The 27,699-nt window shown below is 34.7% G+C and overlaps 1 protein-coding gene and 1 long non-coding RNA gene across 2 annotated transcripts in view; both read right to left on the reverse strand.

Annotated features, from left to right (window-relative positions):
- Positions 1–4,859: 4,859 nt before the first annotated feature.
- The window catches only part of LOC123539276 (uncharacterized), a 51,822-nt gene continuing 28,982 nt past the window's right edge, over positions 4,860–27,699 (reverse strand). The window contains exon 2 of the mRNA XM_053546833.1: positions 4,860–8,861. Coding sequence (XP_053402808.1) covers positions 7,520–8,861 — 1,342 coding nt within the window. The 3' untranslated portion in view covers positions 4,860–7,519. The remainder of the gene's footprint in view (positions 8,862–27,699) is intronic.
- On the reverse strand, positions 19,860–23,282 carry LOC123542136 (uncharacterized). Its single transcript, XR_008371526.1, has 3 exons — positions 22,571–23,282; positions 21,161–21,263; positions 19,860–20,565 (listed from the first exon to the last, which is right to left on the reverse strand). It is a non-coding gene; the product is annotated as an uncharacterized LOC123542136 (long non-coding RNA).

A 27,699-nucleotide genomic window follows, 5' to 3' on the forward strand; every position in this document is an offset into this window, starting at 1 on the left:
TGAACCTTGGTCCGTATAGAGTTGCAGTGGTACACCAAAACGACTTACAAAGTTATCGATGAACGCGTTCGCAACTGTCTTTGCTTCCTGATTTTGCAAGGGCACAACTTCGGTCCATTTTGTAAACCAGTCTGTGATAACTAATATATATTTATTGCCACTGTCAGTTGTGGGCATAGGACCTAGTATGTCCATCATAACACGTTCCATTGGTTCACCAACTGCATATTTACCTAAGGGTGCTTTGTTTTGCGACTTTGACAGGTTGCGGGCGGTACATAAGTCACATTTACGACAATAGTCCTTAATATGTTCAGTCATACCTGGCCAGTAAAATGTTCGTCTTATCTTGTCAATAGTCTTGTCAAAGCCTAGATGTCCTGCTGTCGGCACGTCATGGTAAGTATAAAGTACTACACTACGTTTACTTTTGGGCACAACTAACTGCCAAATATGTGAATTGTTATCAATGTCAAACCTACGATACAACATTCCCCCTTTCACACACAGTCTCTCCCACTGGCGCCATAACGTCTTTAATTCAGCTTTACCTGCTGAAACTTTGGACCATTGAGGACGATCTAAATTATCCAATTTAGCAGTCAGTATCGGTGAAATATTTGAGTCACCTAACTGAGCATTTTGTATGTCAACTGGAGTCCACCCATCTAATAGCACTTGATTTTGCGTTAGATCATTATCTTGAGCTTTTGCATGGTCACCTCTCGTCATAGCTCTGACTTCAGCTACGGTTTCATTATCTGCCCCAACGATTCTATTATCACTCTCCTGATCTTGCACAACTTCATTAGCCTTTATGTCACTATTTGATGCAGTTGGGTTATCTGTCTCTATGGTTTTGCTTGCAAACTCCTGACTGACGCATTCAGTAGCCTCATTAAGTTCCTGCTGCCTCGAACATGTGCTACATGGCTTCCTTGATAAAGCATCTGCATTACCATGACTTCGACCAGGTCTATGAATTACAGTCATACTGTACGTGCTCAACTCTTGCAGCCATCGAGCTGTCTGACCAGTTGGTGCCTTTAAGTTGCGCATCCAGCTAACTGCTGAATTATCAGTGCGCAAGAGAAACTTGCGACCATAGAGGTAGTGATGGAAATGTTTCAGAGCTTTTACCACAGCCAACAGTTCTTTTCTTGTAATACAGTAAAGTCTCTCGTGTCTATTCATGGTCTTGCTCATGTATGCAATGACGTGTTCTTTTCCCTCTATTATTTGTGACAAGACTGCACCTGAGGCTGATCACTAGAGTCCGTGTCCAGGATAAAATCACAATCTGGTTGCGGGTATGCCAGAATTGGGGCTGTGATAAGAGACTCCTTAAGTTTTTCGAATGCCTCTTGACAGCTTTCTGTCCACGAAAATCTTACGTGCTTTTCACATTACTTGTGTAATGGCCTTGCTATGTCGGCGTATCCCTTGATAAATTTTCTATAGTAACCTGTGAGACCCAAGAAGCTTCTTACCTGCCTTTGGGTACGTGGTATCGGCCAGTCCTTGATAGCACTAATTTTGTTCTCGTCAGTGTGTATGCCATCTTCTGATACCACGTGGCCTAGAAATGTGATTGACTTCTGGAAAAAGAGGCATTTGGATGCTTTTAATTTCAAATTGTAGAGCTGAAGGCGTTCGAACACATTCTCGAGTCTTACTAAGGATTCCTCTACAGTCTTCCCTGGTGTAATGATATCGTCCATGTAAAGTAGGGACTGTATCCATTGTATACCCCTGAGCACGTTTTCCATTAATCTCTGAAACGTGGCGGGACTGTTGACAAGTCCAAATGGCATTACTTTAAAGTGGTACAAACCGTTTGCTGACGTCGAGAATGCGGTCTTATGCTTGTCACTTTCGTCCATCTGAACTTGCCAAAATCCGCTACAAAGGTCCATGCTGCTGAACCATTTGTTTCCGGCAAGTGCCTCGAGGCAATCGTCGACACGAGGGATAGGATAAGCATCAACCTTTGTTACTAAATTTAATTTCCTATAGTCAACACAAAATCTAGTTGACCCATCTTTCTTAGTGATTAACACGACTGGAGATGACCATTCACTATCTGATGGCTCAATTATGCCCTTTTGAAGCATGCGTTCCACTTCGTCTTTTTCGTTTTCTCGTTTACCCAATGGTTGGCGTCTTGGAGCTTGTTTGATCGGTTGTGCATCACCAGTATTTATCTTATGCTTAACTTTATCAGTACATCCCAACTCGTCGCTGGATGTTACAAAGATATTCTTATATTTGTTTAAAACTGCTGCAAATTGTTGCTTTTCTTCCACATTAAGATGAATTGAACTCTTTTCAAATGTAGCTTTCAGATGTTCTGGCACACTGAGAGGGTCGTAATCAGCTGCTTTGTTTGCTGAAATGTGCGCATATTCCAATACCTCAGCTTCCGGCTCTTCATAGGACGATTTGCAAAGTCCAAAGCTTTCTCCTGGATGAAGAAGAATACTTTCTTCACTTTTGTTAATAACACCTACCCCTACATTTGAACTATGAGGATCGACTAACCCTTCTATAACTTGGAAATTTCTATCTCCAGTTTTAAAATTCTCTATAAACCCAGTTGCGGGGAGCTGTTCGTTCTCGGGAATAGTCACACTTACATATGCATACGATTGTGAAGGAATTTCAATGGGCTCACTCACGGTTACTCGACAAACACGATTAGCTTCATGACTTCCGTAGCACTGAACACATTCGCCTGACCTTAACACCAACTGAAGATCATCAAAATCTAATCGCTTTGCATGCTTAAGAATAAAGTCTTGGCCAATAATGCCATCAGTGGTAATATCACACACTATTACAGGATGATTTATTTCTTCTTCGCCTAACTGAATTTGAAATTGCTCTTTGCCATAGATTTTTATATTAGAACCATCAGCACCTTGAACACTTATATTTCTATTCCTGACAGCAAGAGATTCAATACCCAATTGATCAAATGTATGCTTTGACATAAGCGTAGCAGTACTACCACTATCTAACAGAAAATTGACAGGTTTTCCCTTCATGTAACCTTTGACATACAGACCATTATCATAGCTTGCATTTCCTGTGTTTACCTGATTTACACAGCTATACCTATTGATACTGCCAAATAATTTTTCTTTTGAACCACCAACACCCATATAGTTTATTGACTCACTTTCTTCGTTTTCATTTATGTTAATTTCTTTATCACTTTCAGTTATATCTATTTCTTTATCACTTTCTTCATAACACTTCTTTTTAAGATTATCATATTCCTCTGACATGGCAGGTCTTATACCTTCCTCTTTCGCCCGCTCCCGACCTACGGAGTGGACGGTGACCCGTTTCCCGACATCTTGTTGCTATTTGTTGAAGCCCAGTGACCGTTGTTAGCACCATACCTTCGTGGACAATCACGAGCTATGTGATCCACTGACCTACAGATGTAACACCTACGAGGGCCATTATTTCCTCGTACAGATCCCCTTTCTATTTTGTCTAACCTTATCTGTATTGATTTTAGAGTCTTCTGTAATCCATCCTCGTAACTCTCATTTCTGGTTTGCCAGCTTACTTTACGCTGTCCAAAGTCGCCTTGCTTTAGAGCTACTCTCTCATCTTCAGAGCTCTCCACTTGCCTGACCAGATTTCTTCTTCTTTCTACATTTGATTCATTCAATAGATCTTCATACCTTTCCACTACCTCTACTGCTTCTGCGATTGTTTGACAATCTCTGTCCATAACTCTACACTTCATGTCAACAGACAATGCTTTGCAAAACTGTTGCAATGCTAGTGTCTCTTGCGCTGCCGGTTCAAGATTGCTATAAGCTCTTCTTGCCAATAACCGGAGATCATCACCGAAAGCCGCGATTGATTCACCTACTAGCTTAAGTCTGGTCTGGAACTTTGAAACGTACCTAGTTTGTTGCCTGGCAGCACCAAACCTCTGCTCTAAAGCATGTGCAAGATGAGTGAACGAACGCTTGTCCAGTCCTGTAAGGGTTGTATAGAAAGCTCGCGCTTGACCTCGTAAACATGCAGCTAATGTGAGCGACTTCTCTTCTTCATTCCATCTACCAAGATCTGCACAGTCTTGGAAGTGTGAGAAATACTGTTCCCAATCTTCATCACCGCTATATTTATCTGGTTTAATTGTGATTGCTGGTCTCCTATCACGACAACAATGATCTGGGTTCTGACGTCCAGCGTCCATATCTTGATAACGACGCCTTGAAGGGGAGGCGTGTTCATCCCTGACATCTCCCTGACCCCTGTTGAACTCTATTTCAGAATCAGAGTCACCCATCTTTTAGATACTTTCTTTTCAATAAAGCGGACGTTGTTTTACCTGCCAGCAGGGGGTTCTGGTTTGACCTTTGACCTTCTGTTATTGAATGATAAATGCCCCTTTTTTTTACTAGGGTATTATAAAGTCAAAGTCTTGTCGTTACTGTCAATAACGTCCTTGTTTTCTTGCAGACGAGAGTCCTAGATATCCTGTAGAATGATATCCGCCACTTCTGACACCACGTGTAACCTTAAGGACGGGAGGAGTGTAGTGTAGTCGTCTCTCTCTTATTACGTTCTGGAATGGCACCAGAGTTGACTTTTGATGAGGATCACTTTATTATGACTTTTAAGATTTATATTATAATAAAAAGGTGAAAAGCTGAACTTTGTTTGTTGTCATTTATATCCCTGAGCTATATCTTGATAAACACAAGATTTGGTGGTGTAACGCCCTTTTATACAAGATTAAGACCGATAAGAACACAACACAGAATATTTCAAACCAAGAGAATTTTAATATATGAACACTCTTAATGTTTATTAAATAATAACCAATAGCTTCTAATTCAAAGACTTTTAATAAATCATACTATCGTCCCTTGGTAGATGGTGTCCAAATACATTCGTCTCCATGTACTCCGTTTCGCGGAAAGGGTACCTTTTCGTTTAAATACATACAGTTACGCAAACGGTTACGGTTGCGCATAAATTTACGTAGATTCCGTGTATTACCATGTAATACGAAATGGTTGCGCCGTAACTAGAAATATAACAGTTGCGCCGTAATTAGAATGTAACAGTTGCGCCGTAATTAGAATGTAACAGTTGCGCCTATAATAAATCCATGATGGGCGTTAAACTTTGACATTGTTTACCTTGGTTACGGAATTTCAGTTGCGGACTAGACTATACTGTTTAAACTACCCTAGTGGAACTTTTAAGTTTAACCTATTGGTTGCGCTATTTTGAACCAGAACCGCCAAATGAAGTTTCTAACCTCTATTTATAGGGTTTTGTCGTATGAATTCCGCTCCTCAACTAGATGGTTTTTCTATAGGTTTCTAGTGGTGGAGAGTTCCTGGAATTGGTTGCGGAAAGCGTTATTTGCCCCGAATTCGTACACTTCAAAAATACAGTTCCGTAACTCAACGGCGTAACTCAAATTAAAAGTTAACTACTACATTGTTAAGAAAACCGATTACAGATCTGTTATTAGCAACAAAATCTTTGTCGAAATACCTTTTTGTCATTTGGTAATCTTTCCGTTTAGAATTGTCGTTCGGGCACTATATTCGTAAACAAAGTTTTATAGACTTTGGGAAAATGCGTAAACACACACAAATTGCAGCCACTCTCGAGGATGTCAGAGGCCACTACCGGTTTACATAAATTAAGTAAGGTTTATTCATTACAGTTGACTAAATATTGTGTCTGAATTCGCTTTCTGATATGGGTTACGGATGATTTGTCACACATTTTCGCGATCTGTCAAAAGTGCGTTCCAAATTTCAAATTACAGTTTTATTGGTTGTAGGTCAATATTAATGATGATAAACAGATTGTGTATTGTTGTTTTGTATATTTCTCATGTTTAATGCATTCTGAAGTTGATTTGTCACTGAATATTACTTTTGCCATTTTGGTCAGTAACCCAACTTTATCAAGGCACCCATTTCCTAACAGTACAAATTTTAGGCGCGTATCTAGGACCTTATTCATAGTACGAAGGGGTGGTGTACGGGGGTATCCTCCCCCTGAATTTTTTTTCAGTGAAAACGGCAAATGGCACATTTTGGGGTATATTTGATGTAAATACAGTGACCTTGTTCCTTTTTAATAAATTTCATACAAAACATTTTTCAGGAGACCTACACGCATGTGAAAAAATATGCATCAGGTCTGCATGTAGACTAAAGAGACATTTTATTTTATATTTTAAATATTTTTCAGTACATATGATAGAATCGAGCCTTTATACACTTTCAAAACAGAGCAAAACTCTAATCCCTTTTCTATGTAAATTGACTTATTATTTGAACAAAGTAAATGGTCTCATCTCTAAACACACTGGCTGTTATCGAAAATGTTGTGTTTCTTTATTTATATTCACTTAGATTACTTTCGCTCTGATCCTTCGAATTAAGAGTTATCATTTTGAATAATAACATATTCGCTATGTACTACTGAACCAAAGCTGACACACTGATGACCTTTTATCAATGTTTAAGGGTTTGAAGCACATTGCGGGTAATGACAGAAACGTCTTCATGACATCCAACTTTTGAACTATAGAACATAATTAGTTTGCAATATTTTCTTATTGACCTTCTCAAAAATCACAATTTTAGTTTTCAGCAAGACATTTGGAGCTCTTAACGCATAAATATATTTAATTCAGGACTGTAGATGTTAGACTTTTAGCTCTAGAAATCGCAAAACAATCATATTTATTGTTGTATATTGCCTCTTTCATGATAAGTCTACGATAACCCTCGTTGTTTTCAATGATTCAGAAAGTTTTATGCATTATGGTTTGCATGATCAGATTTATATGAACACGATGCTAAAGACCGAACGAGATTTACAGTTGTTGTGATATCCTGTTGCATATAGTAACGTTATTTCATTTCAGTCTATTGATTTGTTCAAATCTAAAGCAATAGCGAGTTACTAGGGTTATTAGGTAACTCTTAATTTTTGAACAACCCGAATTTAATGTGCTTGTACTCCGTGAACACAAAGCCATATGGCGGACATTACAGCCCAGAGGCGTGCCTTTGTATGGCGCACAGTCCTGAAAAACTCTCGACATTGGCATACATACAAAGGCAAAGATGCATATATTTAAATGAATATTTTGAAAAATTTAAATATATTAACTATGAGTTACGTACAACATCCTCCGTTAAATGATATATGCTCCTTACTATAACCAAATAGATTCAATGCTTCAGATTAGGCAATTTAATTGTACATGCCTACCTGCGTATAGGCAGCTATGCGCCTGCATTTATACTTTGATTTATATATATATATACGTTTGTACTGTTTTAAACCTAATGGATAGTTCTGTTAATACACATAAACTTGTTAATTTTATGTTTACATACACTATATGAAGTAATTGTTCATGTTTTTAAATTTTAAATTTGGATCTTATCTACCTTTTAAGTCCAACAAAAGTAAGAAAAAGTGTTTCTAGTTGTGATGTAAATGTATCTTACTCCAACTCACAGACTTTTACATACTTGCTGTTAAAATGAGTTACAACTAATCTGTTCTGGTGAGGATCAAAGCAGACTGATGTTGGATTTTGTTCTGTTTTGATGATACCCAACATTGTTTTTGAATCCTCACTTATGTGGACAATATTTGATGAAATATACCCACAGACCAGTATGTTTCCTCTTTTATCTGTACATACTCCTTGAGGCTGAACTAAATCAGGATCAGTAAATGTTGATAGATAATTTCCCTGCATGTCTAGAGTTATCACACCTTTCACTGTATCAGCCACATACACTCGGTCTCTGTTTGTACTCACACTAATATGTTTACTGTTACTGAAAATTGGGTTGCCTGATTTGTCAGTTGTAATTTTATGTAACATGGTGCCGCTTATATCATGAATGTAAACTGTTTTGCCTTCATCAGATATGAACAATTTCCCATCATTGAAGCTCAAACCAACACATTTATGATCCATCTTCAGCTTCTGTGTTGTTGTCATCTTGTCTCCTAGTGATACAAACTGTATGGTTCTGATGTTAAGACTTACTGCAGCTTCTTGTTTATTGGTTAGACATACAGCAATAGGTCTTTTCTCCAGATCTAGATGGTCTATGATGGTATCTGTAGAAAGATCCAGACGTTTCAACTTTCTGTTGATAAGATCTGCAAGCAACAAGGAACCATCCTCGGTAAAACAGGATCCATATATATTACATCCAGAGTTGTCTTCTTTAAGCTTAATATCAATATCTCTCTGCTGTTTCACTTTGTATGCTGTGCCTGGCTTGTATGTTGCTTCTTCTGAAGACACATGTCCTAATATTTTTAATTGTTTTAGGTAGTTTTTTATTTTCATATCGACAGGAAAACTTATTTTTACTTCTGTTGGTATTTTAAAGGAGCTTGTGGAACTTTTAACTGTTACAATTTTTTTCTGAGCAGTTTTGACACAAACAAATTCTTGGCTTCTGTTTCCATTAGACTTTTGCAGTGCGGCAACAGACTGTTCTATGTCATTTATATGTTGCTCTGATTCTTTTATTTCACGTTGCAGATCTCTTTCCATACTATTAAGTTGTGCATTGACTTCCTTTATTGATTCAGTTTCAAGTCTCTTGAGCTCAGCCTCCAGTTCTTTTCTGTAGTTTATGATAGAATCAGTTGCTCTCTGCTTTTGTATCTTTAGCTCACTGAGGAGTTGTTTTTTGGCTTTCTTTATATCCTCTACATCCTTCTTTGCTGCAAGGAGTTGTTTCTTCGTTTGATCAGACGCTGATTGTTTGTATAGATTGTCAACTTCGTCCGGAATGGAGTGTATATCTTGGCATGTTCTGAAAAAGAGGCCATAATTAATTCTTTGTAAAGTTTGAAACTGGGTCAACAAATGTTGAAACCAATATCACAAGGTTGGATCATTAAAACATCTGGTGAATGTATTATATGCCATATTTCCTAATAGGGGAGAAATTTGGTAAAGTCGCACAAAAACATTATTAACTCTCTATATGCTACATTTTCATCCTTGCCTTATTGAAATCAAGGTCAAATTTGTAACTGGTTACTTGGCCTGCTTGGTCGTTTTGTTAATAACTTTCAAATATTTTTCCTATATTATTGGCTGACTTGAAAAGTGACACCTGACTTTGGTTAGAATAATAGGATATTTTTGCAAAACCAGAATTTTAAAAAAAGTTATCACTGATGTTGTTTAATACCCCAGTCACACATATGGTGCGGATAGCTACGTCTAGAAACGTAGTAATCCATATCGATCCGTACGTGAGCTGTACCTCAAAGTAGTAATCCGTATCAATCCGTACCAACACTTGGTCAAAACGTATTCAAGACTTATCCCAAACTTGCAAGTTTCTCCATCTTTTGAACACGCATAAGTCTGAGTGATCCGTAGCCATTTAAGCGTGATTTTAGTCCAACTTGGTTGAAACTTATTCATACGTTGTTAAATATAATAAAATGAAGGTATCCATACTTTGCCGTATCTGAACATAGTTGTTCGAGGCTGCACATACTTAAGCGTAGTTCAATGTACATGTAGTTCACCGCAGACGCGTCCAAGTGCTGGTGAAGTTGCCAGGTGCAGTAAGACGTAATTCAACGTAGTACCCCATACCTATCCGTACTTATTCGCGCCCTGTATTGTTTTGTTTGTTCCCCATTGTTCCTGTACTAAGACGCACTGCTCCGTACAAATCCCCCCCCCCACCACAGACCAATCCCATCCGCACCATACCTCAACACATGTACATATCTGTATGTGTGACTGTAGCTTAATGAGTCTAAATGTTATGAAATATTTTGATGCAAAATTAATGCAAGCTTAAAACTGCTTGTAAATTACAATTTGGAAATATAATGGATTAACATAATCAATATGCCTTAACTATAGTCTACAAACATATTGTTAACCAATATATTTCCATCATAATTTGTACCCATTGGCCTAACACACTTCGCGGAAAATTGCTGTTTTTGTTGTTTTCAAGGGGTGTTTTAACAATATTGCATTTATATATGCACATTCAATAGCTGAACGTAAATATTTAATGGCCCTTTAACTCATAACTCAACAGTTTGAAAGAAAATGCACTATTTTTAAGATATGTTTAATATGCTTGAATAACATTAACTCATGTATGTTTCTGTGATAACAGGATTGTGCTGAATTTATGACACGAAAATTCATGAATTATCTTTAAATTACCACAATGTTGATTGGTGTTAACATTAATTGCACATAATTGAAACATCCCTGTAAACATGAAGTCATTGGGCCAACGACGGAAAACCGTCAAAGGATAATCGTTGTTGGGCCACTGTTGGCCCAACAATGATTAATAAGTATTGTAAATACAGCTGTTGGGCCAACGTTGAACCAACTTTAAATTTCAGTCACAGAAATCTCTGCATTGGCCCGATATTGATTTTCAGGGAAAGACTTATACAGAGAAAACATCGTTGGCCCAACGTTGGTCCATTAGAAGTAATAACAGGGTTTTTTCTCACCATTTTGGGAACATGACCCATACCCCTGGGATTGGGAATTTTCGCGGCATTTTTGCCAAATTGGGAAAAAGTACAAATTTCAATATCCATTCTTGTTAAAGCCAAAATGAACACAATTACTGATCTTTATGTTTAATTAACTGTAACTCAGTGTGATAAGATTTACAGATCAATTTCACAGACTTTCATATTCTTGAAACAGTCAACAAGTCAATCCTGGTAAGCGACTGATGACTTTGTGGATACATATCCTCATCAGACTGACCAGTGACTCTTGGCTAAGTCGACTTCGTGCAGCCGCACATAGGTTCTTCGTCAAACTAAGTTACTAACACTAACAAGCTTTTGATAATGATTAATAATTAAGGCTTTTAGAATTAAATAAAAAATAAATGATGGATCAGATTGTCCTACAACAGATTTTTAAAAACAATCACTGAATTAAGCACAACTATAATAAATCGAAGAGAAATTAAGTCATCTTACACAAATATATAAAGTTGAATGTTTTAATGACTGTAAGTCTGAAAGAAGTTGAGTCAATCATTTTTCAACATTTTTTCCCAGCAATTTTTATCTGCTGACAGAAGTCACTAGGATATTTCACTGTGCTACAGAAGGCGATGATTGCATAACATTTCACCATTAAACTTCAAAATGAAAATTAAACGCTAGAAAGCCGTCACACATAACAGGATAAAGTATGCTTGAACGTTCGTATCCGAAAAGTTGTTATCCGAATTCCGAGTCATAACAGGTGCCCGCGAGCGTCGCTGTCCGTTGTTTTTCCAATATAACTAGAAAAATTTAGTAATTTAAACTTATTTCTCTTCCTTTTTATTATCTTAATTCAATGCTAGACAAATATAACCCCTAAATGCAAAATAAATAATATCATTTAAGTTGAATGAACGTATTTTGTGTCTAAATTTCAACTCGAAATTTCGGAGTATAGTGACGCTTGCGGCCAGGCACTTTGAACTCAAATTTCGGCCTTATACAAACATTTTGAATACATTATTTATGAAAACATAACTAGGCATTGCATTTATAATTGATTTATTGTAAACTGGATAAGTTTTTATAACTTTATCGCTAAATTATCGGTTATTTTCATACCGATGTATTTTTTCAAATTTCAAGATGGCGAGCGACTTTTCATCGGGAAATTTACAAATCAAGATGCGGGAGTAAAGACATATTTGCTGTTTTTCTCGGTAAAACTGATCGATTTTTCTTGATTTTTTTTGCTTTGAATTGGGAATTTTTTGCTTTGAATTGGGAAAAAAAGATACTATTTTCAATTGGGAACATGACCGAATAACGGCTATAAAATCGGGCAAAAAAAACCCCTGTAATAATATAATAATTGTATGTTTTACAGGTCACTGTTTTATCACAAGCCCCCACAGGTATACACAGGTTGTGTAGCTGTAACATGCAATATTTAATTAATTATTAAACACTTTTCTGCACCAATTCGTAATCAGTTAAATTTGGGCTAATTAAACTAAAAACTTATCCGCAGCCGTAATGATATTTTGAACTATTTCAAATCTACTACCTTGAAAAAATTGTGAAAAAAGTATTGAATAAAAAAAACACTTACTAACTCTATAACAAATATCTAATTTTATACAATCATAAAATGTTTACAATTAATCTGTTGAATATTCCAGAGCATGAACTCTCGTTAACCCGAGTTATGTAAGAAATCCCAGAAAATGTGGTTAATTTTACTCTCTAGGCCAGATTTCTAGCTTTTTAGAACATGTGAAGTAAAGGAAACTATTATACATTGATAGGTCTAGTTTAACAAAAACCCGGTCTTCCAGCTATAAACTGTAAGTAGAAGTTTTTTAAAAATATTTTTTGATAAAGTTATGGAATCTTATACAGAATTTCTTTTTATGTCCTGTATGCATGTTATATACCATATACTTGAACATATGTTAAATACTAATATCTAAAGCTGGCGGATGGTATTTGTGTTGAGTATTAAATTCTGTAAATAAAATAACTCATTTTCTTGTTAATTCTAACATATTTTTCTCGGTTAAATACAGACAAAACTTTATTTCATACATTATTATTGTTATCAATTTGACGTAGATGGTTTAATCAACATTATGATTTTTGTTTTTTACAGGGTGCTGTTCAAGGGAGTAATAATGGAGTGCCTAGCACTGTGGTGCACAGGAAAAATAAAAATATAAAAAGCTGCAACTTCAGTGAGAAAAGAAAACAAACAAACAGAACTGGATATATAATGAGTTAATATACAGAGAGTAATTCACTTTAGTAGGATTTAAATTAGTGACTGCAATAAGAAAAATATTAGATTTATAAAAGACTGGGAACAATATTTTACATGTTGTAGTGTTGAAATAATTCTGTTATATTTCTTCAGGAAAATTGCAAACAAACTTTAAATAAATGTTAGAATTCTTTTTGTTAAATGTTAACAAAATCACAACTATTTGAAAATAAAACATGTATTAAACAATGCTAGTTTTAGTCTTTTTTAATTACGTAATCGTTGGGATAGCGTTGGCATCCACCTTTGGCCAACAAAGAAACAGAGTTGGCCCAACGTTGGACCAACCGTGATAGACGAAAAAATGCTGTTGGCCCAATGGAGGGCCAACGATGAGTGAAGGATATCAGTTGTTGGCCCAATGGAGGGCCAACGATGAGTGTAGGATACCAGTCGTTGGCCCAACGTTGGGCCAACGCATGTCTGCTATCTGGGATGAATATTGCAAATAATTAAAGACCCAGTACTAGTTCATTATATCTAAAATTTTAACTTAATATTGGTTAAGGTAATAAGAACTAACTATTACATACTTTATATCAGTTACATAGTATGTTTTAAAATACTCAATTGAAGCATATTACTTTAATGATATTTCAAGACCAGATATGTAGAAAAACTATAATAAAAGTATAGTACTCTATGATTGTCCATGAGTGTCCAGTAGTTTATTTCTAATTTGGTCGTCCAGAAATATTATACTGGTAATATTAAGTTCAAACAAATGTAATATATGATTATGTTTCAAGACAATATACAGTACTGTTAAAAGATTTTTTATTTTAGAAATCATTATGTGTAACAGATATCTGGTAAAAAGTACCTAAATAATGAGTCCCTTTCAGCAGTATCAAGTAGATAGTTCTTAAAATTGGTTAAAAAATGTAACTTGTCTTTTTTTCTATGTACTCTCTGGGGTCCGCCAACAATTCGATTAGTAGGGTCAGTGCAGTTCTGTGGATAACGGGGTCATGAGTTTAATCCCTTGGCAATGGAGGCTGATGTTTTTCCTTGATTATTAGCCCACCATCATCAGATGGTGGGCTATTCAAATCACTCTGCGTCCTTAGTCCGTACGTTAACAATTTCTCGTTATCGCATCTCTCTCCTCAGAAACTACTGGGGGGATTTTGATCAAACTTTGTCAGAATGATGTATTGGTACCCTAGTTGTGTCCCCCTGAAAATCAGACTGGTTTAACAATTTTTGAGTAAGTTATGGCCCTTTGTTTATTTTTATAATTTACATATATTTATATAGGGAAAAAATTTGAAAATCTTCTTGTCCAAAACCACAGTGCCTAGGGCTTTGATATATGGTGTGTAGCATCATCTAGTAGTCCTCTACTTAAGATTGTTCAAATTATTTCCATGGGATAAAATATGGTCCCGCCCTGGAGGTCACATGGCTTATACAGACTTGTATAGGGAAAAAGTTTGAAAAACCTCTTGTTCAAAACCACAGGGCATAGGGCTTTGATATTTTGTATGTGACATCATCTAGTGGTCCTCTACTAAGATTGTTCAAATTATTCCCCTAGGGTCAAATATGGCCCCGCTCAGGGGGTCACATGGTTTACATAGACTTACAGTGAAACACCGCTCGCTCGAAGTCGCAAGAGGATGAGCAAAATGCTCGAGTTATCCATGGTTTCGAGCGACCTGAACATTGACCAACATACGAAGAAAATTGAAGTTTTATTTTACCATTTGTCATCGGGATCACTTGCAGAGGAAACTGTGATCCGTAATAATAACAAACGCGTGGCATTTAAAAAAAAACAACGTTATCTATGATGTAATAAGTAATAACATACTTTCTTTAATCTAAAGTAAACAGTAATTGATCAATATTTGATCAATAAAACTTTAACCTTTCATCAATAATTAATCTCATTATCAGATCAAATATACCGACAAACAAACATTTAAGACAGTCGGGGAATAGATCACACAATTCTCACGGCGTGCGAAAATTTTAAATTAATCGATACATTCTGATCGTCGAAGGTGCGAAAAATTTTGACACCTCTGCTCGAGTTAGCCAGAAGCAACAAAGAGTAAATTAATGCACATGGACCTGGGGTGCGTTTCATAAAGAATCTTATGTCTGTTTTTCCTAAGTGCAAAACTACGGTAGGTTAAAACTGCGTTTCAAGAAAAATCTTTATGCGCACTATGTGTGAAATTAAGACTAAAATTAGGACTATTCCTAGGGGTGCCTCAGGGCACCCCTAACTTTTATCTTTTGTCTCAAGACAAAAACTACGTGCAAAAATAAAATGGCGGCACCCATGTATCTTGCGCTTTTCATTGATTTTCCGCTATAAATTACGAAAAACTTAGCCTAACTGATACGTGATTTTGTAATACACCTGTGAATTTATTGGTGACGCAATATAAGCTACATCGTCCAATCATATCTACTGTTTTACAATGGGTCGGAGATAGTCCAATTAATTGTACTCGAGAGTTGAATATCGTTATATTATTTTGATTTGTCGATATCCGCCTAGACAACGTAAAATATCAAAATGTAAAATCGGTCTACCCGAGGTCTCATTATTTAGACTAGGTCGGAGATAGTGTTGTTTATCGGCAGCGTCAAACATAATGTACATGTAGATCAATTCAGTTTTAACGCTGGACATTTAACAAATTACATCTTGAGGTATGTTTCGTTTACATGTAACACTACAGTTACTTGTTTTATTTTTTAGCAAAAATTTTTTCAAAATGGCTTTTTGTCATTTTTTTCCTAAGAAAACATTATAATTGTAGTAAATTTAAGGGCATATGGCTCATGGACCCATACTGTATCCTAGGTACGTTACTGCCACCTGTGCCGGCGACCAGGGGCGAATTCAGTAAGTGAGTTAATGTAGTGGGGTGCGGAGCTTTTAGTTGGATTCGGGTGCATATCACCTTCGAAAATTATTGGCAGATATAGCTCTACCTCAAGTGACAGAGTGTGAGGTGTGTTTGAACATGAATATAGATACTGTAAAGCTGTAAATATTCACACAAAATAAAATGATTTGACTAAGGTAATTTAGGTCTGCTCCAACCAGTTTAGTAATTTTAATTACTGTTTATGATAAGCTCTTTAGGAGCATAGGAGCTGTGGGGGGCTGCCACCCCTGTTTTGAGGGGCAGTAAAAAAAGCCAATTTGTAATTTTTTTAAAAAGGGTAGAAAACCCACGCAAAGTTTATAGAAATCATACGATGCGTGTATACGTTCAATGTGGGAGAATTAAGGCTGATCGGGATCGGCTATGTTACCTAATGCATCCAGACGATTCAGATTTTGTTTTTAAAAAAGCATTGTGTGCATTTCTGTAATTTTATATACATTTTTATACGCTTAGAAATTATTAGACATGCATATTTGCATTATTTCTATACGTAATTTACGCTAATACGCATCTTATCTGGAGCCCTGTGGAACTATTTTTTGTCTTTCGCTGGATGTTACGCAAGCTTTGTAAGCCTGCGCAATTCATAAAATGCACATTTATGCTTAATGAGTTACATTCGAGTATTGCACAATTACAAGTCATAAATATGACAGATTACATCGTATATTGGTCATAGCAAAGGGAATTCACACAACTTAACTTCATTCATGCAGTGAACTGTTTGAAGTTTGAGAAATCTAATGGAACTACATCCCTTCACTGTGTTATTTGGTCCATTTAGACTTAGAGAATCGCTGGATAGCAAGGACTCGTCAAAACGATTTCATCGTTTAGCCGACTCAAAAATAAACAAAGGGCCATAACTCACTCAATAATTGTTGAACCAGTCTGATTTTCAGGGGGACACAACTAGAGTACCAATACATCATTCTGACAAAGCTTGGTCAAAATCCCCCCCAGTAGTTTCTGAGGAGATGCGATAACGAGTAATTGTTAACGGATGGTCGGACGGATGTTTCTACAGATGGACCTTTATTGGGTATTTCTTTTGTTAAAAAGTACCCAATATGCTACAAAAAGTACCCAATAAACACTACGGAATGAATAGAATTTACCGTTACCTATTGTTCTCTATAGTCCCAACAAATGTTTATTTGTGGGCTCGGACGGACGGACGGAATGACGGACCACGGACACAGAGTGATTTGAATAGCCCACCATCTGATGATTGTGGGCTAAAAATGTATTTTTTTGTCATGCCAGCTGCTCATAGAATCATTTCTGAAATAAATCTAAATTCATTTAGATACGTGGTAATAGGTCATATTTCACTAAATTCAGGCGTTAGTAGTCATTCTGTTTGAGATGAAACCCTTTCATTCAGTTTTCAACCAATCAGATTACAGAATTTGTAATTTTATCCACAGTATTTTCCATTGGTTTTGCTTTTGGTGTCTAGGACAGTAACCAGACTGTACTAGAAAACATATAATTTGTTCATCTTTTAGCTTAATCATAAACTTTGAATATTTCAGATAAAGAAGGCAGGAAAAGAAATGGCTGTCCACACAAAAAATGAACATGCTTTGATGGAAAATCATTTAGTTCCCAGGTAAATTAATGTCACTTTGAACAAAATGCATTCTTAATTTATAAATTCATCTCAAACCCACACGCACTACTGTTGTGAACGTATTATTTCAATGGCTAAAACCAGAATGTGAAAAAGTTAGGTAAATTTATTTCTGATGCATGTAATATTTCTTAAAGAAGCTAACTGAATGGCTTAATTGCTGGCCAAAGAAGGCAAAAGTGTTGCTCTCGTCCCTTTAGGCCTTAGGGCAATAGTTTTCGTTGTTACAGGACTCCTTAAATATAAATTGCTACTACATAACTGTAACCGGTCTTTATTATTCAACATGTGTACTAGGCTGATAAGTCCAAAATTTAGAAATAAAACTGAATATTATATACCCTTCTCAAATGCGCTCATTTGATTGGTCCAAATGAGTGCACACGCGGCTCCGCAAAAAGTGATATTGACCTGCAAAAGTGATAATGACTCTTGTGATATCATTTTTTCTTATATGTTTGAAATATGGGCCAGTCAGATGAATGCATTTAAAAAGGGCATATAATATAACAATTATAGGCTTATCCCAGGTCAATATTATTTTTACAGGTCCGTAAAAACACATATTGATCTCAACGTAAGTCAATAACTGTATAATATAAATTTTTTGTTATGCTGACTGCTTAGAATCATTATCAAAATAAATTTTTTAATAAATCCAAATTCATTTAGATATGTGGTAATTGATAGATCATATTTCAGGTGTCAATAGTCATTCTGTTGAAGATGAAACTCTTTCATTCAGTTTTCATCCAGTCAGATTACAGAATTAAATTTCTTAAATATTGAACCGTTATAGAGCAGGAAACTATGTACTGATGACTATGTACTGTTGACTTACTGGCAAGCAGCATCAGTTAGTGTATTGTTTTCTGTAGACTTCAGTTTAAACAGACAACATCGAGGGGTGAATGCGAGACAGTGCTAAGTGACATTTTTTGAAAAAATCACTTTTTTTCATATATATATATATATCAACTGTTTATGACCTTGCCCATGTCCTATAAAAAATATAAGATTATAGCAAGTCATTAAATGAATTTATAACAAAATGGTCAAAAAATGCTAAGTGAAAATGATATACCATTTGAATGCGACACAATGCTATTAAGTGCCTTACGTCACTTGGCGCTTTTTCGCACCGAACTATATCAAGTTTGCACTCAGTATATGTACCAAGAGACAAATATTTTTCAATAATTGTGCCATTTAGTTGGTTTCTTTTAAGTATGATATCATTATCAGTATCTGGTATAAAGGATTATTATTTATTTTGACAAACAGTTGATTTTTCTTCTTCTTTTTTTTCCACTTGTTACTTTTCACAGTAAACATGTGGCTGTAAACCAAGTATTGTTTACTGTGAAAAAGTGCTAAGTGACAGAATGCATTTAAAGTTCTTCAGATGAAATTTTCTTATTTTTTTTTTTATTTCAAACATTTGTCTCAAGAATTTTTATCTAAAATTTAATGAGGACAGGGAAAAGTATACATTAGTGAAATATAATTATTTGAACTCAAAAAGTATATCTATATGTGCAACTGCACTAGTTCTGACTAACCTGTTGTAAATCTTGCCTCTTGGGTCAGGTGTACAAATGAAACACCCTTTGATCCAAGCAGTATACTCTGTTGCAACAGCTTAGGGAGAATCTGATCCCACGAAGCCTGCCAAATACAATGACCTTATTCTTATTCCAGCAGCATGTCATATGTTTTATGTGTTGCTACCACACAAAACAAAAAGTACATAACTACATTGTAATATATGAATACTAAGAACAATAATTATTGTGTAATTTAGCACACAACTAATATGCTGAAACTGACAAATCATCATATTTATTTTCCTTTTGTAAATTATTTATATTATATACAAATGAGTTCTGCAATAAACCGTACAAAAGTACCATTTACTCATAAAATACAGGTGTATTTCGGTTATGATAATTTCTCGCAATGTTGCCGAATTTCAATCTCTTATAAAATCGTTCTGAGTGAACGTATTTTATTTTACTTTCATATGTTAATTATTTATGATATATATGATTGAATTATATCAAAAAACCTTCAAAAATACCTCTAATTAAAATGATACAGACGTATTCCGGTTTTTAGGTGGATTCCGGTTTAATGTGTGACTGGTCGGCAAGTTATGACTGTTTGTACAGTTGTACAGTTCTTGTTTAATGTGAATCACAGTTGTACTGTAGCATTTTCATAGTATATAATTATGATTGAATCACAAGAATATACGAATAAGTTCATCTTGGCCTGGAATTTAGATTCATTGCTCATCTTTTTGTCATTTCACAGTTAACTTAAACCTTGTCAGGACTGGTGTCTTTTGAAATTTCTTAACCACATTTTCTGTATGTCTCCAGTAACAGTGAATGAATGCATATATCGGAGCTTCTGGTGATTACTGCTCTGGATACCCGTCTCTAGATTTGCCATGGAATTCTATGGAAATCCATGGAAAATATTCCATGGAGTATTCGGACTACCAATTTACATCATTATTTTATGAAACAAAAATACGGGGGAAAAATCCGTGGAGTTCCATGGATTTCAATGGAATGCCACAGAGTTCCGTGGAAATCCATGGCTTTCCATGGAAATCCACAGCTTTCCGTGGTACACCACAGATGTCCGTGGAAACCAGCAAAATTCCATGGCAATCCGTGGAGTATTCGGACGGCATGCCGTAGCAAATAACTGTGGAAATCCGCGGAAATACCATGGAAACCTGTTGGTGACAGAACTGGACTGAAATGAAAATCGGAAACCATCATATATGTCACATCTTAATTTATAATTTCATTATAGTCTGTAGTATAACAAAACTGCTTATTAATTTTGACATTTCTTCACTAGGTGACAGAAAATAGTACAAACAATATGGAGCTAAAATGTCACCAGTTTCTATTCAGTTCCACTGTTATTGTAGCATATCAATGTTTTCCACTGTTAGTCATAATGCAGTATAGTCGGTATAAGATATGCCAACATTTTCAACTGAATGTAACTATTAGTTGAGAAATTTTCCGTCACTGTTGGCCACCATCAGTTTAAAATACCATGCAGTTTTCATTAACTGCCACAAAGCCATCATTTGCCATCAGTTGCCACACTGCATTAACCTGTTGAAATAATAAACCAAGAGATATTAAACCAATTAAACCATAAAAGCAGTTTCTTCATTAGTTTTGTCCTTACTTCATAATTTCAAAATTAAATGGTATTCAAAGAAGTGCTTCTTTATCATACAGGCAATACTGCAGATTTAAGCAAGTAATAACATTACTTATTATATTTTCAAGAAAATGTATTTTTCAATTTGATTTCAAATGTAGGTAGAATAAGGTTCCATACAAAAAGGCATGCAGACAGATATTCAATGTTTTGGGGTAGTGATCAATAGGTTCAACTTACACATTACTATTATTGTATAAATGGTGACCTAATTAAAATTCTACTAGTTACCTGCACTAACACCAATGTGTGTTGACTGCCAAGTGATAACTTAATTTGGTACTTTTTTAATCATTATATAAAATATTGGTCTGGACTTGATATAAGGGAGATAATTATAAAACCTGTCGTGGGTTCTGCTGGAAATTATAAAGTTGATCCATTCAGTTGTGTTCGGGGAAAAGTGTCAGTTGCCCACTTTCAATCAAACATAGAACAATGGTAGTGTGTACATGTATTTATAGTACTATAGTAATTACTTACATGTCTTTGAATTGTTGGATGGAGTCTCCTTTGAACACAATACATTGGGTCACTAAACTGAATTATCTCCATTCATTCATTCATGTATGTTGTTTATATACTCCTGAAAAACAGATATATATAGTTTAAAACCTAGATGTCCATAGAAAATGTTGGTTTATTATTTATTAGGTATGTCAATGACCTGAAATTAAAACTATACATCATGATGAATAATGGGGCCAAAAATATCTCATCAGCAGCTAAAATCTTCCAGATGTTGCAAATTGAGGGTTACATATTAATCAGCATAAATACCTGCACATTCAACAAAATTTCTAACTTTACCCTTGGATAAGATTATATAAAAAATTGTTTTTGAATTTTGGCACACATTTAAAACATACAAATTTTGTAATACAATTTAAGTGTGTAATGTTAACTTTTTATTTTATTTAATTTCATGGAAAGTTTGATATTACATTAACAAAAATATCTTTTTCTAAAATAATCTCCCTGAACATCATAAATATAATATATTTATGTACTAGTATTCTGTAAGACTCCTCTTAAATGAACACATACATCTGTACATTAATTATAACCAATTTTCATTTACTTGTACATTCCAGTTTATATTTAAATGTTTAAGACATAGATTTTCATAAGTAGGCTCCTTAATAAATTAATGTTGGAGCCAAGGGACCAGACATCAACTTCACTGAAAGATTCTATCTTTTTTTTTGTAAATTTAAAAATCATATTAATATTGAAAACAAATAGGAAGTTGAATATATCAGAATTCAAAAGAAAAAGTAATACTGTACCTAAATAACAAATAGCTTAATATGTGTATTATTACTAAATTTTCAAAACAATGTTAAACACTTTCAATAAAGTGCAAAATCAGCGATTAATAACAAGTAAATAATCCATTAACATTTCTTTCTACTAAAAACATAATTTTCATTACCTTAACATAAATGTGTGCAACACCAATAAACCATTTAATAACAGGTTAAAAACACATATTATAATTGAAATTTCTCTGAATTTACTTCGTAAACAGTGGTCAGCTGACTGGTAGCATTGTTTACCCTGTAATACAGCAGTGCCACCTGTGGAGATAACTCTACTGGCTTAAATTTTGTTGACCCCAGTGAATAATTTCATTTAAAAAGTGTCTAATTTTCCTTTTAGTAAATTAAAAGCATGATAAACTAGAAATTGCAGCTGCTTAATAGAACTTTGCAAAACAAAAGCTGTTAAATAAAAGAACAAAAATATATATGAAGCAAAATCATTTGTTGCATAACAAAATAAAAGCTAAGCCACCTGCTTCCAGTTTGAATCCATTTACTAGTTTTGTTACTTTGCTATAGGTACTCTGCATTGCTGTTGGAAAATCATGAATAAATTTTATGAACTCACCTGGTGTGTTCTTTTAGTTATTGTTAACTTCCAAGCTGCATGTAAACACAGTAAAATAACTCCATCCTGTTCTCAAACAAAGAACTTCCTGTGTAGATTTGAAATTTTGATATTCTTGGGCAAATGTGTCATTTACAATCAGCTATTGGAGGATATATCTAGGATGTTAAAAATATTTTTGTACCACAGGTTGATTTTATTCCATTTACATACTCATTATTTTTGAAGTTTACCCTGATATTAAACAGAAAAAAGTTAAGGATTACTTTTTGAGGTACATTTACAGCCCCCAGAAGTAGTTCACAGACTTTATTTTCATTGGTTGATCTCTTGTTATGAGTTTCTAAATATAAAGCAGACAAGATCTTATCATGCAGTCTGGGATAATCTCCTGTTGTGAGACAAGCAACAGGTACACTACAGAAGATTAAAAGAACCAAATAATTTATTACTTGATTAATTAAGAATCCCCTGGCCAGGTAACTTTTAATGAATTTTGGTGTGAAGAATTGTAATATTATATTTGTAACTACTGTTAGTGCTGTTCTTTTTGGTGTTATTCTAGGAGAAAAAGTCATGATATTTCAATAAATTTTTAAAGATTAGTTCAAAATAAATCTATCTGCAAGGTGAGTTTATAACACAAGTTGCATTACAATAAATTTTTTACAGTAAAACCTGCTTTAGCAGTCATCTCTATTAAGCAGCCAACCTGTCTTAGGCAGCCATTGTCTCATTTCCCAAAATGGTCATTCATGCTATAAATTACCTGCAGGAAGCAGCAATCTGCCATAAGCAGCCACTTTTTCCTACTGCCGTGGCTGGCTTCTTAAGACAGGTTTTACTGTAATTCCATTGGTTGTTTTACCTATCTAATTAAATTAGTTGTAGTTATTGGTCATAAAACATACTAATCCATTAAAATATTCTATGTTCACAAGAAATACCTCCCAAAAATTCTAAGTCCACAGTTCCCATCAATTTCCATCACAAAAATTTTCTAAGTTATTTTCTATGCTATTTTCCATTCCAAAATTTTACTAAGTCCAACTTTCCATGGCAAAAGCTCCTGTTTCCGTGGAAATTGATCAATATTTCAGCTGTAATCCGTGGAAATCCATGGCAAACTTACTGTTCCATTCAATGTCCATTGAATATTTCAATATTCCACGGATTTCCATCCATATTGCCATGGAACTCCATGGAATTCCATGGCAAAAGCCTTATTACCATGGCAAATCTAGAGACGGGTAAGAAAAACATAGGTTTTTTTAGGAAAATCTGTGTACTTGTTTAAAAAGTATTCATAAATTTAGTTTTCAGATTACAAACAGTACAGTATAATACAACTTTTACATCAGTAGTGTTCAATGACATTTAACACAGTCATTACAGTAACTGCTATAATGATGAAACTGAAATGACTGCATGACCATGGCTTTCAGCAAATTATTAGGAACACAAGATTTACGCACAATGACCGCAAGATTTACGCATATATACAGGACGAACAACGTTCAATTAACGGATACCACCGTACTAGTAACAGACTTGTACCGTGTAAAACAGAAGCGCAGCGCATGAGAAACTGACAAAACGTTCTTGTCAGTTATTGTCCGTTGAACATACGTTACATCTGTTGCATCATCCGGTAGTAGTCCAGCCGTGAATCAGGTCCACCGGACAAGAACGAATGCGAACCTGACAAGAACGGAGGCGAACCGGTCAAGTTCAGAATAGGGAACGCACGAGTAACGAACAAAACGCATATCAGCGCATTGCTACCGTACATCTAACGGACAAGTTTGTCCGGTGGTGTACATTCTAAATTTTGAACATGCTCAAAACCTTCCACGGGATGGAACGAATTTTGCAGAACAAGGAGGGCAGGTGCCGCATGAGTAACGGAAAAGAAACACATGCGAATGGACATGAACTGATTGAAAATTTTGTTATACGTTAAACATCCGTTAAGGCTATATGCAGGTGTAGTGTAACTGAGACTTTAACTCTTATAATAGATTATTTAGTCAGGTTAAGTTATTTAATTATACTGTTTTGAGAGGCTTGATCTTGAAACAAGCTTTCCAACTTATATGTATATTTCTCAATAATTAAAGTATTGAAGCTTCATTGGGCAAAAAATAAATTGAAACACTGTTTTCTGTACTCAACATTAATCAAAGTACAGAATAGGAAAATGCATGATGATTTAAACTTTATTTATTGTAAACATTTTTTTTTACAGGAAAAAAACATTTTGCTATTGAAAGAGAACTGTTTTACTGAATCAAAGCATTATACTGAACAATACCAGCTGTCCAACATTTGTAAATATTTCTAGAAATATTTAATTCTAGTGATACAGTAATTAAGAAATAATTCACACCAAAGCAGTGCTTTAACATTATTTATGCATGATAGGTGGTTATACATCAGGTGTAATAATTTCACGAGGGCGCAGCTCAAGTGAAATTATTTCGAATGATTATAACTGCCAGATTGTATAAATAATTTTGCTATAGAAAATTTCCTTTATAATATGTCTTTGTCGTAAAATTTAGATCAATATTATGGAACTGTTTCCTCGTGTATGCATGGCATGTCATCACACTCCTTTGTTTATACACACCAGGACTGGAAATTGTTATACGTCTTGCGGAACAGTTCAATTTGGGCGAAAATGATGGCAAATGTTTCTGTAAAGCGAATATACCAGATTAGTATGTGCGTAAATTAATCTAGACAGTTCTGCAGTGTTACATTTCGTTTTAAAAATGCTATTAAGTAAAATACTGAATCAAATTTGAAAGCACTATTTCTAGATGCATACATGGTGCTAAATATCATGTTGACATGACGTTAACATAATAACGTTGTGATGATTAATGCGTTGCTAGTCATATTAAAATGAATTTTTTACTCTGAGGAAAATATCATGTCTGAAATACAGTTTTTATAATTCTCTTAAAACTGATACACTAACTAAGCCAAAGAATATAATTTATAAAGATACATTGTGAATGGCTAGCCATTTTTGTTCAGTGTAATTGTGAGTCTGAGAAATTACTGAAGTTTGAAAGCTTTAAATAAATAAAATGGAAAACAATTATGTGTTGTTTCTTAGTGTGATAAATATTTTCATGTATTATTGAAAAGATAATCAGCAGATAAAGCAGTTTCATTTGTTATGCTATGCTCTGTACAGTGAACACTACTTTTGATTACTGTGAAAGAAATTAAAGGGCCCACTTCTTGTGTCCAGCCATAAAACACCATGTTGTTTTACTAGATACATGAAAAATATTTCCTTCTAAAGAAAAAATAAGCTCAAAAACAAAAACTTTGGATGACCTATACATTTTAAGGGCTTACTTATAATGCCACTTAGACTCTTTTCGAAGTCACAAAATTTTATAACAGTAAACAAAAATGACTGTGAAAAAGTTTTAAGTGACATGGTTTTAGTAAGGTTCATTTTATTGCATGATTTCAAACACCACAAAAAACTGGGTACAAAATGATGAATTTTATGTCCCTTCAATAATAAAATATAAAATCACTTAGAATTTTGTCGCGCTTACCTTTTTGCAATTTTGTATCTATTTGGAGTGCGAAAAGGTTCTAAGTGACATTTTGATTAAAATTTCTTTTCTGTCAGACATTTCTTTAAAAATTCCACTAGATTTAAAAAAATAAAGTTGTTTTCAATCAGATTTAAAAATATTACAACAGCTGCCAGAATTATAAAGCAACAGGAATGTTTTTTCCTTCTCCTGTAAAATTTCATGAAATGCACTAAGCACTTTGTCGCATTCACCCCTCGATATATTCCATACAAGCGGGCCAAGATGGCCCTAGGTCGCTCACCTGAGAAACACACCATAACAGTGTAAACATGTTTGACATAATGATTTCATGGAAAAAATATTCTGACCAATTATCATTAAAATTGGAGCAAAAAATCTCGAGTATAAACAAGTATTTTCTTTGATCTGACCTAGTGACCTAGTTTTTGACCCCAGATGACCCATATTCAAACTTAACCTAGAATTCATCAAGGCTATCATTCTGACCAAATTTCAAGAAGATCAATTGAAAAATACAGCCTCTATCGCAAACAGAAGGTTTTTCTTTGATTTGACCTAGTGACCTAGTTTTTGACCCCAGACTACCCATATTCGAACTTGACCTAGTAGAGATAGACCCTAAAATTTTCAATGATAGAAACACATTAAATTAAGTCTAGATATCGATTTCCAAGTCCTTGACATAACCAAAAATGGTTTCACAAATGTGAAATTTATGATAGTTTTGTTAATATCAGTTACAGAAGTTTAAATATTTAATTTAAAGTTGTGATCCACAAAGAATGACAACTCTTGCCTTGGGCTAGTACTTATAAGCAGAGATATCTATTAGTTTACTTCCCTTGCAATTACACAAATGAGTGGAAAATGAAAACGGTTTAAGACACATTATGATACTTTTTTGCACAACAAAAACATTTAGGATTTATTCATATGTATTTGATTTACCCCTCAAAACCTGGTTCCTATGATTTTGTCAACTTACTTATGGTGAAAAAATAACTTTTAACAAGCCGATAATAAAATGAAATACTTGTAAGTATTTTATAGTGCAGATAATACAGTTTTGCTTGTATCAAAATGTCACATGAGAATCACTTTTGTAATACAGAACACCTGGTAGGATTAGTAAGGTGCAATTATATTGATCTCTATTTCCTATGCCTAGACCTAGATTTCATCAAGGCAACCATTCTGAACAAATATGAAATCCAGTGTAAAATGCAGCCCCTATTGCATACACAAGGTTTTTCCATTATTTAACCTAGTGACCTAGTTTTTAAACCCAGCTTATCCATATTCAAACTTGACCCAAATTTCACCAAGGCTATCATTCTGACAAAATTTCATGAAGATCAGTTGAAAAATACAGCCTCTATCACATACACAAGGTGTTTCTTTGATTTGACCTAGTGACCTACTTTCTGACCCCAGATGACCCATAATCAAACTCAACGTAGATTTTATCAAGGCAATCATTTTGACCAAATTTCATGAAGATCAGTTGAAAAATACAGCCTCTATAGCGTACACAAGTTT

This window comes from Mercenaria mercenaria, chromosome 1, assembly GCF_021730395.1.
Source record: "Mercenaria mercenaria strain notata chromosome 1, MADL_Memer_1, whole genome shotgun sequence".
Taxonomy (NCBI): Eukaryota; Metazoa; Mollusca; class Bivalvia; order Venerida; family Veneridae; genus Mercenaria; species Mercenaria mercenaria.